At 50.1% G+C, this 18,568-nt stretch overlaps 1 protein-coding gene across 1 annotated transcript in view; it reads right to left on the reverse strand.

Moving 5' to 3' along the window:
- Window positions 1-4,572: 4,572 nt before the first annotated feature.
- The window catches only part of ANTXR2 (ANTXR cell adhesion molecule 2), a 73,512-nt gene continuing 59,516 nt past the window's right edge, over window positions 4,573-18,568 (reverse strand). Inside the window, exon 17 of the mRNA XM_014260401.2 lies at window positions 4,573-6,408. Coding sequence (XP_014115876.2) covers window positions 6,370-6,408 — 39 coding nt within the window. The 3' untranslated portion in view covers window positions 4,573-6,369. The remainder of the gene's footprint in view (window positions 6,409-18,568) is intronic.

An 18,568-nucleotide genomic window follows, 5' to 3' on the forward strand; every position in this document is an offset into this window, starting at 1 on the left:
CACCCTCATCTGCAGAACCACTTTTAGGACCATGGAGTATCCCTTTGGAGAGGCACAGTGTCCCTACTCCCAGGGTCTCACCCCACAGGGCTCTAAGGGAACTTTGGTCAGTGGATCGCTCTCTCTCTGGCTCCAGCCTCCTCTCGCTGGTGCATCTCCTCCATTCCTAGCACGTGTTGCACTGAATTTCTCCAGAAGCTTAGAGATGCTTTTTATGAGGAGCTGCTCCAGGGACTGAAGCCTGTACAGAATATGATGTTTATAACTGGGCTATTCTGATGTAATCTGGAAAATATCTATTTCTGGCCTACTTGCTCTTCCTTGGCTTACAGAGAAAACAAATAAAAAGCGTTGAGGCCAGAGCTCTAATGAGATTCACATTTTGGACATCAGATCACTACAGTAATGCATTTCACACTGTTGTTTCCTAATTTGCCTAATCAAATAAAAGGAGATGAAGCATCACAGAGCCCAACCTCCCCGTTCCAACAAGGCAGTGCTGAACCTATCACTTGGCGCTTAAATTAATTTTCCCCACACAGGTTGGCCAAAGCACATAATTTAATCAGCATCTTGCAGCTCTGTCACTAGACACCATCTATCCCAGGGGCTGGCAATCCCAGGCAGCTGTCCCGAGGAAGCACAGAGTGCATGGATAGCCTGGAGAGGTTTTTGGGAAAGAGGGGAATGCGTCTCAGGCCAGCGCGGCCCGTGCTGTCGTGGCAGGGTATCAAGCGGTCAGGTTCCGTGCTGTGTAAATCCCAGGTAGACCCTCGCTCCAGTGCCACAGTTGGAGCAGGTGGGTCTCCCTGTGCCTTCAGGAGATTGTCCCAGGAAGTGAGGGATGTTGTTGGAGCTTGGGCAGGTGCTCGGGACCAAAGTGGGGCTTGAGTTAATGCTAAAACCAGTGGTGTGGTCAGGGAGGGATTTCTCTGGGACTTGGTCATATCTTGTTACTTCCCAAAATAGGCAGGACTCGTGCTGCAGGTACATCCATGTCCCTGAAAGCGGCTTAGAAGCAGCATGCTGTTTGGAATAAGTGTTCTAAATGTCCTGCTGAGCAGTGCTGCAGGGACTTGGGAGCTTTTTGGGTACTGCCAAATTCACCACCCAGAACAAAGCGGTTCCACCTACAGAACCTGAATGCTGAGACCCCCACAGATGCTGCAGGATTGGTGCCATTGCAGATGCTTTTCTCCTACAATGTGTTGGAGAATTTAGCAGAATTTGAGACTGTGCTTTTGAAGGAGAACCAATCAGTGAGTTGGGTTTGGGGTTTTGGTATAATCCACTGGGAGTCAGGAATGGCATTTTGGTGCTGGTGACATCAGAGCAGACCCACAAATTGTACTAAACCCCCCCCCCAAAGTATAAAACCTATCAAAGTTTGAGTACTGCTTCTCAGGAGATTTGTCCTGCGCTTGGCTGTGCTGTAGGGTACTTCCAGCTTTGCAGGTGGGGTTTTTGCCTCAGAAATTTGTTTCCAATGCCAGTGAGGATGGCTGTGGTTTGTTTATTGGTACATCCCAGAGCTCCCCAGAAGGCAGCAGCAGCCACAGGCCCCAGCTGAGCAGTCCTGTGCATTCCCGTTTGGGAAAATAAGTTCATTTACAAAATCAGGCAGAGCAAGCAAATTAAAAAAAAAAATAAGTGTGAATTAAATAATACAATTTCGGTTCAAACATGGAAGTCTTGCTTTTCCATGGGCTGTGGAGCCATCCTTGTAACACATGAAGAACCACTTTGAGTTCACTGCCAAAACCCAGAAAAGTTATCAAGTAAAGGCAGTTTCATGCATCCAGAATCTCTCATTATATTAAAAAAAATATTGCCACACAAAATTTACAAGCGCATCACAGGACCCACTTGCACTGTTAAACAGATGGCACCTACACAGGACCCACAAATATATAACAATTTTAATTAAGCCAATGCAAAACAGATCTGTGAAATAAAATAGGACATGCCAGGTCTAATAAGGCCCTCCCTAGAAATTGTGATGTTAATTTTGTAAGGGCACAAGAGGTTCTCAGAAGCTGCTCCTCAGCAAATGAAGCGCTGCCTCGGCTTGCTCGCTGCAGTTTCTGCTCAGCACTCTGCCCCTGCTCTGTGGCTTTCCCTGGGAGCGTTGTGCCGACCCCTTTGGCCACGTTTGCCCGGTGCCCTGCTCCGGAGCAGCTCCACAGCCAGAGCCCTGGCTCTTGGTGAGGACAGCAGCCAAGCCCCTCGCTTTGGCAGTCAGGAAGGGCACGTGGCTCTGGCCATGCCTGAGCTCAGTGTCTGCAGCAGGTGGGCTGCTACCTGTGCCCATCCTGTTCCCAGGGCCACGCTGCCATGCCCATTTTGGACGCCCAGCAGTGCACAGAGGGGAGGTCAGAGATGGGTCCTGCCTCCAGCACTGCAGAGCTGAGCTCCCAGATATCCCCTCGGTGGCTCCTCTGGTGAAGGAGAGGTTCCCTAAGCTGAACTCCGAAGGGAGGTGGTGCCTTTTTCTGCTTGCCTGTGAACTCAGGGAAACACCTGTCCTGCAGCAGAGCAGGGTTCCTGTAGTCACAAGGCAGCACTCAATGACACAGGATTGAATGGGGATTTTTCCCTCATAGATAGCACCAAGTTTCTTTCACCTTTCCCCGCAGTCTGAATTGTGACCCATAAAAAGAGCAGCTTCTTCCACAGCTGGAAAGGGAGGTCTGGTCTGAAATGACATAATACAGAATTCCCAAGTTCTTCCTACCTAGAAAAACCTAAAACCTCCCGTACTTAGAACATTCACCTTTGTTTTTTCTATGGAGTGTGTCAGTGTGATTCGAACCATGAGGACACGTTAAGGTGACAGCAATGACCAGGGCAGTCTGATGTCACCACGGGTTTTGCAGAGGCCAGACACCAGACACCTGTGTCCTGGGAGTTTGTGAGAATCCCAGGAAAGAGATGCAAACCCATGGCCTGCATGAGGTGCCATTGCTGAGAGGGGTCAAAGATAACCTTATCTTTGCCACTGAACCCCAGCACCTCCAGGAGTGGGAATGCACCCCGGTGTGGGAGCGTTCCAGTGTGATGAGGCCGAGTCAGGTGTGTAGAACAAACTGCAGTGTGCGGAATGTAGACTTGTGGTGTCGCATTAGGGGTGATCAGAAGAAGAGGGATATAGCACAGGAATTTCCTGCAGGAAAATCCCCAGCAGGAATTAGTACCAGCCAGCCAGGGCTGTCCTGCAGTGCCTGGGGCTCATGATGAGGCTCCATCGCAGCACTCAGAACTCCCTTCCATTTCGCCTTGGACAGCCTGACCCTGCTCCCCGGGGTTACAGCAGGTTCATACCTGACAAATGCTGTGATTCTTAAATCAAAAAACTGGAAGGGAATAGGGCAAAATTAATTTTTAGTTTATATTAACTCCAGCCAGTTAATTTCTGCTATTACCAGAATGTATAAAGCAAACATAGCCTTGCTCTAGCGGTGATCTTGTTCCCGTGAATTCTCGCTTGCCTCACTGGTGAGAGGAGCCCCTCAGGGTTCCTTGCTGGCATTGCTGGGCTCTTTGTACATGGCTCTGGAGGGTTCTCTCGGGCATTCTGAAGCACTCCTGTCAAGGAAGTCGCATTTGTGTCATCTGAATCAATGGATTTTATATCACCCTACGCCTCTTGCCCCCCAGATTGTTTGTGACGGACGTTCCACAGCGTGTAATAAGGAAATGCTCAGGTATTATGTGCACCAAAATGCCAAGTGTAACATGCTGTGATATTGTGCCAGTTAGAAGGGAAAATCCATGTAGAGACCCAAAATGCAGTTTTGCTTGAGACCAGCCTTTCTATAAAGAACTGCTCATTTCGTGGTTTTCAGTGGACACGGACAGAGAGAACAAAAAATGCTCAGTGGGTTTCTACTTCTGTGTCTCAGTTGGTTACAAGTATTCTTTGAGAGGCAGCAGATAAACGTGAGGGAAAAACCCTTTTCATTTGCTTGTTGTCCTGTTGCACAGCGCAGCTCAAAGCACGAGCCAGCGCTCCAGTGATACCTTGGAATGTGTGGTGTGTACATGGAAAACGGATGGAAAGTAAGAGGGAGCCAATTGTGTTTTAACCTAGGATCTGCTGAGCTCAGTGCTTCCAGCTGTGCCACCTCAGCACCTTAAGGAGCAGTGCAGGACCTCACCTGTGTCCTGGCACACCTGCCAGTGTAGGCTCTTGGTCTTGCGTCGGGCTGGAGGCTGCACAGAGATTTAGTCAGGGGCTTCAGCTCACAGCCGAGGGCTTGCTGCTTGGGCTCTGGGTCAGAGGTCCCCCGCCCAGGGCTGGTGCCGCCCAGGATGTGGAACTTAGGGGTTCTGGTTGTGTGGCTGATGCTCCACAAGGTGTGCGCTGCATCCTTGTGGCATTTGAAGGGCTCTCCCCGGCCGTGGGCAGCCGGGACCCCTGAGTGCGGCTGCGGCAGCGTTCCCAGCCACGCTATGGAACATGGGCTGCCTCTGGAAGTCAGTACCATGGGTCACCATGGCGCTGGAAAACGGAGGTTTGAGCTGTGGGAATGATGGGGAGCCTACGGGGGAGGAGAAGACAGAAATAATGACTGAAACTTAGATAATAATTTTATTTATAGTCTAATGTGCAGACATGGCTATTGCTGATCAGGCTACCAGTGACATAAATAAACACAAGCAGAAGATGTAAGCGAGTGGATAAATGTAAAGGCATCTTTGGGCAGTGCCATGGATTTGGACATGGACCAAGAGAATTACTTCTGTCCCTTGCGATTCCGATGGAGAGCACAAAGGAGATAATTAGCCCAGGATGCTCCACATTGCTCTTTCCATCTTGCGCACATTCATGCCCACCAAATGTGAAATGTTCGCCTTTCCCCCTCCAACGTGATGGTTGTTGAACTTATTTTTAGTGTCATTTGATAAGCCTCCCTGCTCGCAGAGAGACATCCCACTGACCCAGCCACTGGTCATTGTCTATACCAGTTCCCATCAAAGCGGGCGCGCTTTGTCAGGTTTCGACTCGAATATCCATTCTGCCTCTGAAGTACAGTATCGAAAGTGACTGGATCATTTGAGCCTTTTTCTTCAGCTGCTCCCTCCTTCCTCCCCCACAGTGTTTCCGCTCACGCTAACATAATTTGGCATCGTCGACGTGACACGACACTGGTTTTTCTAAAAAATTATAATACATACATTGTCAATGTTTGGTGATGGCCGGCGCTCCCATAAATTTAATTTCCGAATTGATGGAAAGAGGTCTTTCCCAGTGCGGAATTGTACCCAACGCTCGGTGCCCCCTCCGCCACTGAGGAACGCACATACAGTAATAGGTCATTCAATGTCAAAAGGCATAAAAAAGATGAGCAAAATCTTCACAGGCTGCTGCTTGCTGTTGCCTTTAATTATATTAATTAAACTTTGAAATTCTCATGCAAAGAGAGTTGCTGGCTTGTGACGCTGAAGAGCCCTTGGAGATTTGCGGGGGGGAAAAAACCCTGAGATACCAGCTTAGTGGCTACTGCTTTTTTTAATCTGAAAAAGAAATACACAAGCCTACGACTGCTAGGTATGTTTATAGATGATGATGTTTTATGCGCTACTGAACTGTGAATGCAGGAAAGGGGAAAATACCACCAGCCACAGTGTCAAGGTCTTGAAGCATCAGTCCCTCCAACTCGGCTCGAGATCTCTGCTTACAGGCTGTCTTCCCGCGGAATAACGCTCTAGTAATTCCTTCCTGTCCCGGGTGCATAATGAAAGAAAGGTGTCTTCAAAAACTAAAGGGCAAAGTCTTGCTCGCTACCGATACCTCGAGGCATCCTGTCTACATTTTGTCATGCGTGTGCACTTTTCAGTGTTAGAGTGACAAGATTTCCAGTCAGAAGGTTCCCGTAAGGCACGACGGAGGGAGCTGGCGAGGGTTGGGGATCTGACATGGCTCTGAGGCACTCGGCTTTGCGCCTGCTTAGCCTGGTGGGAATTGTTATCCTGTGCCCGTGGCGAGTAGTCCCTGTGTAAGTACCATGTGCCTCTGCCGCAGCTGAGGAACGCTGCGTCGCCGCTGAAAGCACATTGCGTCCTGAGAATCTGTAGTCCTTAAAAAAAAGCAAATCACAAAAATATAAAAGCATTCTCATCTTTGGTATCTGTGCTGTCCCTTCGGTGTTGCACAGAGCCAGGCACACACAGCAGTGCTGCTCTCTGGGGCGTGGGCAGAGCACCAGTGCGCAGTCGGACTGCGGGCTCCCGGAGCAGGGATGCGGGAACCTGCGGAGCTCGGGCTGGAAGATGGTCCAAGGGATGCGAGGAAGGGCTCGGTTCTCTTGGCTGGGTAGGACAGTGGCAATGTGGCTGTCTCTCCTCCCGGTATCCGCTTCTTCTCCTCTACTGAGAGGGAACTCGGGTGAAGTTGATACAGCGGCCCTGGGGGAAGAGAGAAGCTGTTACTGGTGGAGTAGCACACAGACAGAGGTTGCTGGATGCTAGAAGGAGGCTGTAATTGAAATTCAGATGTTTGGGGAAATAACAAACCCATGAAAAACCTTTTAAGAATTAATGGAAATTACCCAGAGTGAGGCACCGCATTTGCCTTACAAATGCGGGCTCTAGGCAAGCGCGAGGACACGGGCGACGCATTCCGACACTCCCAGGCCTTCTGTGAGCATAATTCACAAATTCTGGCAAGCTGCAGTGAGCAAGCCCAAACCCATCTGACCGTGGGAAGGGAAGTGCACAGGGAAGGCAGATCCTGCCCCCAAATCTCCCCCGAGCCAGGTCCTCATGCAGTGAGCATGGATAGATGTGACTGTTAGTTAGCAGAGCTGCTGCTGATCTGAAACTGCACTTTATTAGAGATAACCCTAGCTCTGCATCAACACACTGCTTAGGGTCTGTAAATTGCTGTGCACAGAAGGAAAAGGGGTTTCTTGTGATGCCATATCCATAAAGGGGTCCAGGTGAATCCTGACAGCTTTCAGTGTAGCAGAAGGAAACAAATCCAACAGCAAAATCCTAAACCTTTTTTATTCACTAGGAGTTTATTTAAATGCCTAAACTCCCACAGGGTCATGGGGTGTTGGAGTAGCATGTGCTGCCTCAAAGCAGCTCTCTGGCACAGCAGCGATTCCTTCCCTTTGGTCACAGGCATCTGTCAAGGATGGTGCCACGTGAACAGTGCTGGCTTTGGAACAGGCAGCACTGCTTGTGCTCTGAATCCTTATTTCTGCTGTAAGAGATGCACTGCTGGAGGGAAAGTACTGCTTTCTGCTCAAACCTGGGAGATCATGGAATTGCCAAATGAAATCTGGGATGGGTTTTTCATATTCCTGTCATTCATTTAGTTTCATCTCCAGTTTTTCTGGGTATCAAGGAGGGTGATGGCACAGAGTTCTCTGCCGTGTCTCAAGCAGGTCCTGGCTGGCACGAGAGGGGCAGTATTCTCATCAAGGGGTTTCCTAATGTTTCAGTTCTGGTTCTGCCAGCTGTTAAAGAAATATACAACCGGTGAAAAGGTGGTGACAGGAACTGTAGGAACTTCTGGCTGCCACCATTTGAATTATAAATGTAGAAGAGATGCAGAGAGATAAGAGCTTTTCCAGCCTAAAGGGTTCCATGATTTAAGATCACCCAGTCCAGCCATTCCTTCATCACTGTGAGGCCACCACCGTGTTCCCGGGTGCCATACCCACATGGCTTTTCTGCCAGGATGAGCGGTTCTAGGCAGAGCAAGGAGAAAGGAGAACCTTAAACAAGTACTGCCCTTTCTGGTTCCCCACTGACCTCCCTCATCTCTGGCCCCAAATTCTTTATTCCATGACTCATGGAGAAGGGAGGAGAGAAAGAAATTGTGTGGTTTAGACAGACTCTTGACCGTGTTACTGTCAGGGAAAACACCCAGAGCTGGGGAATCTCAGTGCCCTAAGAAACAGCAGCTCTCCAAACACTGTCAGCATCAGACGGCAGCATTTAATAACAAATACACTGTCAAGTGTATTTGGGAAGTTCAACCATTTGTATTCTAGATGGGCAAACTGAGGCAGGCAGAACATAAAAGGCTGTTGTTCACTTGTTAGGGGTTTAGCACTTCGGATCAATATGAGCTGCAGGTTTTCATTTCTAGAAACTCAGCACTGTCTCCCACAAACTGGAGAAAAAACTGCAGACTCACACAAGTCCTTCCTCGAAAGGCATCCAAAACCTCCCATGCAGCGATATCTGTGTCATCACTGAGATCAGCTTTTAGAAACAGAATATTAAATTCTTCTTCTGATTAATCTGACCTTTACAGAGAGAGCTATTTACTTAAGTAGAAGCACTGTTTACTAAGCCTTAGTCTCACCAGTCTGGTTTTGGCCTTCCCAGTTGAAACATGCGTGTTCCACGTAACCAATTCCACCAATGCATTCCCACCCTGGTGGCACTGCCAGGATATCCCAGTGTGGGGAGTTACTGTTACACTTACGTCCCTGTGCTCAGTTAAACCATCAGTCCAACCAATTTGAGTTCTGACGTACCATGCCTTGTAAATCACTGGCTCATAAACCTTAACAATACCAACATGTAGTCACTATGAAATTGCACTAAATTAGTGGTTTAGCAGTAGCGTAATTAAAAAATGAGTTATGCGTGCATTTGGTGATCTTCGTAGGGAATATGAGATCTGTCTCCACGCACCAGATCTGATAGGGAAAACCACCCCTCGTGCTCACAGATGAACCAGAGGTACTGCAGGGGAAGAATGTGGCAGGTCCTGAACAGCAGCAAAAAAGAGGAAAGAGATCTATGGCAAGGGGGTTTACCTAAGAAGGAATTATTTTATATTGCCTCAAAGCCATTTCTTTAGTTGTTGAATTTCTTACTGCGTCTAAGTTACAGGGCAAGGTGGAAATTCTCACAGGGCATGGGATTTCAGGGAGTGGCTGCTCAAACCCCAGGTTAGAGCCTCACCTGGCAATGCCTACAACAAGGTACCAAGAGAGGCCTGCAGGAGCAGTTCCCCCCTTGTGTCCCTCTCCAAGTCCATAAGGCTTTGTGGGTAGTGCTGGGAGGAGAGATCACTTTGGGAAAGTGTCCACCCTGGGCCTGGAGCTTGGCCACTGACGGTGGTGAGCCAAGTGTGACAAGTGCTTTGGGGGGTGTGGGTGTGGGTGTGTGAGCAGACACATGCTGCTGTCCCACCATCCCAGCGGAATTCTGGGCTCTGGCAGAGGCAAGGGAAAATTGCAAGGGCTCCTCTGGAGCCCTTCCAGCGTTCATCAGGAATTCAGAAAGGGCCGGTGAAGCTGCCTGGATCTGGGACAGAAGGGAAGGGAATTCTGAGGGAGTAAAGCTGTGAGGGATTCACACTGGGCACAGAGGCAGCACCTGCCTCACAGTCTTGTTTCCCGGCTGAATTGATCCTGGCACTTCCCCTGGGCATTGGAAACAGAACCAGCGTGCCTGTGCAGGGCCAAGCCCTGCTGTCCAACAGGGCCCTCGGTGACCTCCCTGTTCCAGAGGTGGCAGAAGCAGCATTACCTGTTTGGGCCCTAGCAAGAATTTGGTTTTTCACTTTTAACAAGTTTTGACAGCAGCTTCAGTGGAAAGGCATGTTAATTTGTGTATTTTCCTCAGATTTGTGTCACGTAATCCCCTTAGTGTGTGTGTGCCTGAACCTCATGATCTTTCCCAGCAATCTCACAGTCCTGGAGGTCAACTTGCAAAGGTCACAGGGTCTGGGGTCCAGGAACTGGTTTCACAAGGGAAACCAAAAAAGGGCTGCTGTGAGGAGAAGATGCAGCACGGTTACAGGTACCTCACAGCCGCCTCCCACCCCTTGGACCTGCTGTAGCTGCAGGAAAAGAAGGGAAGGAAGACAGGACTAAATTGTAAAAAACAGTTCCTGTCTTTCACACCTGATAAATGCTGTATCTTGGAGCACAGGCCAACAAACCGAACCTGCCAGGGAGGGGCTCCAAAGAGGTACTTTAGAGCTGCTAGGTTGGAAGAGTTTCTTTTTCAGTGCCTGTGATTTATTGTGTATTTGGAGCACACACCAAGGAGGGGCATGTAGTGAAGTAGTGTAGTGTATTAGTGTAGTGTGCTGCTGTTGGCACCTGGGGTGGCTCATAACCACCTCATAATCGCTGCATGGATGGAACTGCACACAGCTTTTGCTGCTACTGCTGCTGCCCTGGGAGCCAAGGGTATCTTTAGTGTGCTGGCAACTTTGAGGAGATGTCATTAGAGCAGCTTTTTACCCATGAGCAGCACTTCCTTGGGAACTGGGCATGTGGACAAGTCAGCACAGTTGCTCCATCTTGGGAGTGCGTGTCACCAGGGGTGGATCCCCGTGGGACCCGGGCACGGGGGCTCTGCAGCTCCCTGTGTTCTGTGGCACCCAGCAAGAGCCACCTGCACTCCCCCTTGTGTCCCAGAGCCCTGCACCCTGTCGTGGACAAGGCGGAATGGAGATGGCATGGGGCTGTGGGCAGGAGCGGGCGTCAGGCCGGCACGAGCACAGGCCGTCCTGCCCTGACGGGTTTGGGTAGCAAGAAAAGGGAGGGATTTCCTTCTTTTGCCAAGTTTGCCGTGGCTGCTGTATTCAGCAGTTCTCCAAATAAACTCCTGCCTTGACCGAGAGTCGTTGTGACAAGCTGCCTCTCCTGCGAGCCGGCCTTCCAGGGCCGGGAGGAGGGAGCGCCAAGCTGCTGAGCCGGCCGGTGGGCCTTGGGGGAGGATAAAACTGGCTGCGTTTGTAGCATCTGCTTCAAAAGGAGGTTGTGGCAAATATTTTATTCAGCAGAGCTGGAGGTCTCCTGTCTCTAGAGGGCAGGAGTTTGTTGTTTTCCTCATGCAAGGCAAGCATTGCTTATGCAAAAGGAAAGGATGTGGAAATGGCCTGGAGAGTCCCTGTTTTTCCAGCACGGATCCTTTGGAGCGAGGGCTCTAGCTCACTCTCCCTGACCCTTGGCACTGAGCCTCCCTCACTCCCAGCGCTGCTGCCTCCCTGGAAGTACCATCCTGGCCTGGCAAGGTCTGTCCCTCTCCTGGACATGTTCTCGGTTCCATTGCGGCCTCCTGCCAACGGAGGGCCCTTCTCCTTCAGCTCTCCTCAGTCCTTGGAAGCAGAGCGAGGCCGTGGCACTGCCACAGGGAAGGTGCTCTGTGTCCTGGCGCCGGCCCAGCACACACCTTGCCCAGCGCGGCCACTCAGCCGCTCGCACACGTGCTGCCAAAACCAGGACACGTCTCCTGCCGCCTCCACAGCGATGTGCAGCGCTGTCCCTGGGACAGCTCCCTCTCCTCCCATGAGATGCTGGAGGGCTGGATTGTGATTTGTGCTTCCAGGTGAAGCTCTGAGAGCCACACGTGCAGCACTGCAGCACGTGGGGAAGAACAGGGGAGAGGTTTTCCCAAATCATCTGGGATGAATCCCTGCTGCAAACGGGGATCCGGTTTATGTTATGGGAGGAGGGTGTCTCTAGACAGACTGACACCAGGTCTCTAGTGCCAGTTTCCTCATGTCAGCATCCTAAACAACCCTGTGTTCAGTACCTGTTTTTTAGGAAGAAAAGAAAGATAATCTGCTACTCTAGAGGCATCACACTTGAAGTCTCATAGAATCAAGAATCAGCCTGGTGAAACCATAAATTAGCAAATCCTAGTGCTTTGGGGTCTTTTTTATCTGTGAAGACAGAGAATATCAGAAATATGGAGTTACTAGGGACGGCATCTCTAAAGCACAAGTTAAACATCCCCGTTTTTCCTCCTTCCTCCCCTTTGTGCAGCCATTGTGAGAAGAAATTGATTTATCCTCCTCTGAAATCAGGCGTAGTGACAGATAAACCAGAGCTATCAGAATACCTGTTCTCCTCAGATTCCACTTCTCTATCATGACGACAACTCAGACCCCTCCTAAAATTCCTTTCCTTTAGGAATACATCCCAGTGTCCTTTTCCTGATGAACTCTGTAACCTAGGCCTTTCTGAAGAGAGACTCTCCCCATCAGATGGCTCTGAGATTTAAGACCCAGGTGCTCTAGGCCTAGGCAGGGTCGTGTGCTGAGCCCATAAGGCAGCAACAGCACAGCATTGGGATCCTGGCCCATGGATTATACAGCATCGGGCTGGCATGTGGCAATGGCTCCTAAGGAGAGAAGGCAGCCCTGTTCTGTGGCATTTAGGACACTATGGAAATAATTTTAAGCTAGTTATCATACAATTACTACGACCAAAAAATTCACTTCAGAAATTCTGTGGGAAGATGTCAATCTGTTTGAAGCAGTAGGCAGGCTTTATGTGGGGGCTCTTAGGAGGAAGACTGTCAAGGCTGTGGCAGGAGGGTGCAGCTCCTTGGGGTTGTGCACTCAAAGGGAGAGCCCAGCAGGAGCCTCGTTGTGCACACACACTGCACGTGGCAGCCCTCTAGATGCCACTGTGACCCAGCTGTCCCAGCCCTACAGCTGGTGACAATTCAGTGCTGCTGACACCCAGCACTGGGCCAGGAAGGACACGGGTGCCAGGCTGTCCCCACCCCTCAGCCGCTGAGGCTTCCCTGGAGCCACAAGAGTAAACTCTTCTTCCTGCAGACAAACCCCCCAGCACATTGTTAGGCTTTAGCTGGAATGCCAAAGGGATTAGTAATTCACACTTTTCAGATATTTGGGCATCCCACTACCCAGCAGCATTCTCTGATTTCATATTGCCAAGGCATTTGCTACAACTCCCCTGCAGGTGCCAGCGTCAGTAAGTTACCAGCTCTGTTAATTTCTAGGCTCTGCTTCTGCTCCTGTGTGCCTTGTTGGAAATCAGGAATAGTTCCTTTAAAGGTAGCTGTGCAAGGCTCATGGCACTGGCCTGCACAGGGACAGGGTCTGTCAGGGGCTCCTTCCTGCCCCTCTAGCTGACCCGTCACACACAGTGCTGGGAGCCCCCAGGACCTCTCTGCCTGCCCAATGGGGTCTGGGGGTGCAGGCTGGATTCCTGGAGATATTTTTCCCTCACTAGAAGTCACTGCTACAGATGTGCTTATGGAGGAGATGCCTCTGTTCTCCAGCAGTCAGGAGAGATGTCCTGTGGAAACACAGTCAAGCTCCTTTACAGCCTTCCCTGTGCATATTTCCTAAATGTCCATTATCAGCGACTGCTGGAAAAAGGGATTTGGTGGGGTGTTTGTGTGCTCTGAGTGCTGAGGAGGGACAGGGTATTTATGGGATTTACTCCATTGCTGCCAGACCCTGTCCATATCCCCTGACTCCCAACCCCTCTGTGCCATGTTTCTCTCAGAAACTCTCCCAAAAACCATGGGAATCACAGCAGATTGTTGAGTTTGTTCTGGTTCTCAGTTCCCACCTTAGCCTTTTTCCCTTTTTTCCTTCGCTCAGTTTAATTTGTGTAATGAGTGAGGGCTTTGGAGGGGCTTTGTTACACACAAACCCAGAGATGGTGGCATTAAGTGCATTTGCTAAATTAATAAAGAAATCTGCTCGTTTGCTGTAGGGTTCTGTTGTTGACTTGGGAACAGTGAGCTCTCGCAAATCTCAGCTTTCACCTTGCCAATCCCCGTATCCCTCTAAGTGCACTGCAGTTCCTTGGAACCTGTTGGGGGTTGGTGCTGGCATCCCTTCACTAGATCACATTTATGCATTAGTGCCATCTGTGCCTGCTGCACCTTCTGTGAGCCAGCCCGGCCAAGTGACTGGCAGTTATCTGGGACTGCACACAAAAGGAGAGGGAAGAGAAAGGGGCTGCAAGGAGGAGAGTCAGTAAGGGGATGGCACCTGGAGCTTCCTGTGTGCTGGTGGGTGTGGGAAGCACAGACCTGCACTGGGGCCCCTGCCTGCCACTGCTGCCACTGCTGAGTGCTCTCTCTCTAAATAAGAGAGAGTACCTGTCTCGTGGCATTCAAACCAGTTCTCCCCATCCTGGTGTTCTGGAGCAGAGACCAAGTGCCAGGATGTGAGAAAAGAAGCTGCTGCAGTCTGGGGACAGTTTGGGGCCAAGGCTGGGCTTTGCACTGCGCCGTGTTTACCGCTGGGCAGGGCTAGGCCTGAGCAGTGCCTGGTTCTGTGAACATCTGGGGGGGTGGGCAGGAGGGAGTGCAGGGGTGCTGTGCTGGTTTATCCATTTGCCTTCTCTTCAGGGTCTCTGCTGCTAAAAAAGCCTCGTGTGTGAAATGGCCTCTCAGGAGTTCTCCCCGTCGGTGACGGGCCAGGGGAGCGTTTGCTGCTGTTGCTGTGCAGGGAGCTGAGCTGCTCCCAGCACCCAGCTCCACCTGCATGCAGCCTGGGCACTTACAGATCATGACCTGCCAGCTGAAAGTTTGGGTTCATCTGTCCTACACAGGCAGGTACAAAGTACCAGAGCAGAGAGAAATACAGATGGAAGAGTTCCTACACTGAACTGTGTGCTAAGAATTTAGAAGTGAGTTTTCTGGCTTAGAAATTAATTAAATCATTGCAGTGTCAGTCTCCAGAAAAATAAGGTCAGGTAATGCCTTACCCAGCCTACCTTACATCATGGATGGAGCACATGAGCTCCTGGCAGGGATGCTGAGCAGCCTCCCAAGCTGAGAACCCTTCCTGATGAGGCTGGGGAGTCACACCTCCCTCTCAAAGCAGGACTCACCTGTGTGTGTGCCTGGACACTGCCCAGAGCGAGGGAACTCTCCTTCTCATAACTAAGCTTATAAGTATTTACATATAATAAGTACCTCTTTCTGATTTTTTTCTGAATGACCACTTTCACACTGTAGAGTCTTTTCCACTTAGAATATGATACTTGGAATTCAAGATTTGCTTTTTCATTCTTTCCATATGTTCTGTGTTAAACATATGCTATACTTTATATTTAAAAACTAGCAGCAGACTGGAAAAAAATTGCCCACACCACACCACAAAAATATGTTTGCTTCATTATCCAAAGCTTCTGGGTTTCTGTAGTTTTTTACCAGGCAGGGGGAAGCACCCTCGAGGGCAGTCTCAGAATGGGAGATAACTCGGAGGAGCTGTGGAGAGAGGGAACATCTGGTTCTCACTAAAGCATGGATAAGGCTGGCCAGAGCTTAGAGCTGTACACAGCCTGGCTGAGATGGTGATGGAGTTGTCAGCTTTGGAATTAAGGAAGGAGGCTCCTCCACATAATTCAGGAATTAGCCTTGAGTACTTGGGTAGCACTTGAAGGAGCCTCTCCTGAAAAGCTGCCCTGATGCAGAAGGGAATGGAGCAGCGTGTGCCGGGTGTGTAAGTCCTGCCCAGCACCCTCCCATCCCATCCCAGCTGACCCAGATTGGCTCCTGGGCATGGAATGGCACATGGCTTGGGGGCACAGCACAGGGCCAGGCCAGGCTGGGCATCCATCCAGCAGTGCTCACACAGCAAGGGACACACTCTCCACTACTCCATATCTGCCTGGCCTGGAAGGCTGGCTGGGGCTGGGGGATGGCACTGCCAGGGACCGCGTGGTGTGCTCAGGGGCTGCTCCCAGCCTGGGCCGTGAGGGAGGGCACAGTCAGATCTCTCCAAAGGAGCTGTGCACCCTGCAGAGGGCCCTGACCCAGCTGGCAGGTGTGTGGGAACAGCACAATCCCCCCAGTGTCGCTGGGAGCCTTGCTCTGAGCTGCCTCCTGCCTGAGGAGACACTTGGGAATGCCACTGGGAGGAGGACACTAGAGTTCTAAGGGACTTGACAAAAATTTGAGTTATGGCACCTAGAGGGGTTCAAGCTGCCTGGGGGATCGGATTGGTTTGACTGGACAGAGGAAAGGAACAGCCCCCCCAGAAATCGCTGTGTGGGAGCTGGGAAACGGCTGGCAGTGGTTAACTGGAGGTAAGGTGTAGGAATGCCGTGATAAATGATGGATACGGGAAAGGTGGCGGGGTTTGCCACTGCTGTTACAGAAGCGAATGAAGCGCGGCAGCCATGGCAACAGCGCGTTTGTCGTACGCAGAACTGAGCCCCGGGCTGCCCTGCTGCCCCCGCCTTTGGGGCTTCTCCAGGACTCCGGTACTCACAGCCTGGGAGGCAGGGGGCAATGCCCCGGCATCCTCCCACCTCCTAGGGCTGTTTCAAACTTTATGAAATCACTGGGAATTTAGACCTTGTCTCTGGAATTACCTGGTAAATGACCACAGCAGCATTCAGAACTAAAAGGCAATGAGGTGTGCACAATTACCGGGCTGCAGCCACACATGGACTGAAGCCTGAATTTAATTGCAACACGGGTAGATCAGTGTCTTTTCTACATCCTTTCACTGATGAGCATGTCAGCTCTTTGGAGTTGAAAGCACAACAGAAGCAAAGCCTGCACTGACAAATTAGAAACTTCTAAATAAAAAATCTCTGGCAAAAATGAAACATAGGTTCAATTATTGTAATTAGTTGCATATTTCAAATTATATTTTCAAACAGGTGTAGTTAAATGAGTAAAAATAGCTTTGTGAACTGTCCTCAGATGGCTTACATGCATTTAACTGCAGTTAGTGGAGGGCTGATTGAAACTAAATGATTTCTAAAATTTTTAAATGACCCACGCATGTTGTAAGGGGCCTTGTACCAGCTGCAATAAAATTTAATCCAGCTGCTCTGTCCTTTGCCTGTGCAAGGCCTTACTGACATAAACGGCCCTTTGGAGCCAACTTTGCTTGTGTGAAACCCCGTGGTTCTGATTATACCTTTGCGTGAACCAGAGGAGGTTTCAGAGTCTGTGAACTACATCTGCCAAACAAGTACACAAATTCAAACCCTTTTTTTCCAGGACTGATCCTGGGGCTCAGCTCACACAGGAAGGTGCACGAAATCCAGCCATGTCATGTAACACTCCATTAGAACTTGTGAAATGTAAAGATTCTGGGAAATACAGTTGGGAAATGCACTTGTAAAATCTAGCCAAACAGTCAGAAACAAGAAATTCAAAATTCAACAAACCAAAATCCAACAAAGCAAATCCCAGCAGGAGCAGCTGCAATGTGGTCAGTCTCTGCACTGAATCCAGTCGGATTCAAGAGCAAAGTCTTTCTAAAGTAAAGGCTGTTCCTGCATTGCTGCAGCCCCACAACCACAGCATTATAAATTAATGCCAGAGATGCCAAAAGGCCCCTTAAGTAGAAAATGTCAACATGCAAATGTTGAGCAGGAGATTCACAGGAGCTCTGAGAGCCTCCAGGTCCCCCTGGGACGGTTCCTGCCCCATGAAGCCCTGGGAAAGTCCTGAGTCCCCGGCCCTGCCACAGCAGCTTTGCTGGTGGAAGCGGCACTGGTGGAATGGCCACTTCCCTGCCACGGGCCCCGTGGGGCAGTGTGTGGGAAAAAACTCTTCCAGCCTGTGCAGGAGCACACAAACTCAGCCAGGGCCTCCCCACAAAGAGCCAGCTTGCGCTTGTGCAAAGCTGCAGCCCTTGGAGAGGCTGGCTGGGGAGAAGGGAAGAGGTAACGTGGAAAGAGGAGCACACGAAAATCCCTTTGCTGCTTAAAGTGAGGGATTTACACTTCATTGGTGGCAGCATTTGGTAAGTTAGGAGAGCTTAGTACAAACCTCTGATAAGCTGAAGGCACAGCCTGTGTGATCTGTGTACGATTTGCTGTATGAGGAACATGAGCAGGACAGACAAGCGATGCCTCTCTGTGAAGTGTTCCAAGGCCTGTGCATGTGGCAGTGCTGGGGAAGCGGCCAGGTCTTGACGATCTCAGGGGGTTTTCATTGTGACTGCACCAAAAACTCAGCACTGCAGTGGGTCATTTCCTGGTGTCTTATTAAAGTCAGGACTGTAGAAGTTAGATGTGAAATGACACCAGGAAACACTCGAGGAAGGTATTTCTGTGGGAGACTGAGGTTTCCTGAGCTGCAGCACTGGCTGTGCTGCATTACCTGGCCAGCCCTGTGGCACCTCTGTGGGAGGAAACTCTCACCACAGCTTCATTAATACAACTACAGAACAGAGAGAAGTGTTGCTGCTCTTTATCTTTTTCTTTCTCCTTCCCCCAGACAAGTGATTTGGCTGTTCCTAATTAAAATGCAGAAAAAAGTGGCATAAGCCTAATTAAGATTTTAATTCAGTTAGAGCCTATAGGAATAAATCACTGCAGACTTGGTAGTGGCAGTCAGAAAATACAGTGCTTGTTCCTCCTCTGTCACAGAGATGGTAACAAATGATGGGAAGTCCTGAGGAGACAGGGATGCAAGAGTTTACAATGCAGGTGTGTCTCTAACTCAGGAAATAACCCTATGTTTGCACCTACACTGGATCAAGGTGCAGTAAAACTGGCTTTCCCACATAGAGGTACAATACCCAACTCTGGTGCTGGACTTTAGGTGGGATTTTGGGTTATGGACCTGTTCTTTGGAAGCGTAGGTGAGAAACTGCAAAGAATGTGAAACACTGCATTTTTCCTAAGCAAAATGATGGCTGTCCTTAGGATTAAGTAGTGGTGGTGAGCACAGGACTGAAACACAAACACCTCTCAGCTGATGCTGATGGCCTGACCATGGCAGGTGGGGTGAAAATTGATAGAAATGAGGCCCAGGCAGCCTCACCTCCTGAATCCATACAGAATTCCTGGTTTTACTGTGTTCGCAGAATAAATCTAATGAAGATCCCCTGGTGCAG

This window comes from Pseudopodoces humilis, chromosome 6 (genome assembly GCF_049639895.1).
Source record: "Pseudopodoces humilis isolate 2021_Gansu_Grassland_sample_001 chromosome 6, ASM4963989v1, whole genome shotgun sequence".
NCBI classification, from domain to species: Eukaryota; Metazoa; Chordata; class Aves; order Passeriformes; family Paridae; genus Pseudopodoces; species Pseudopodoces humilis.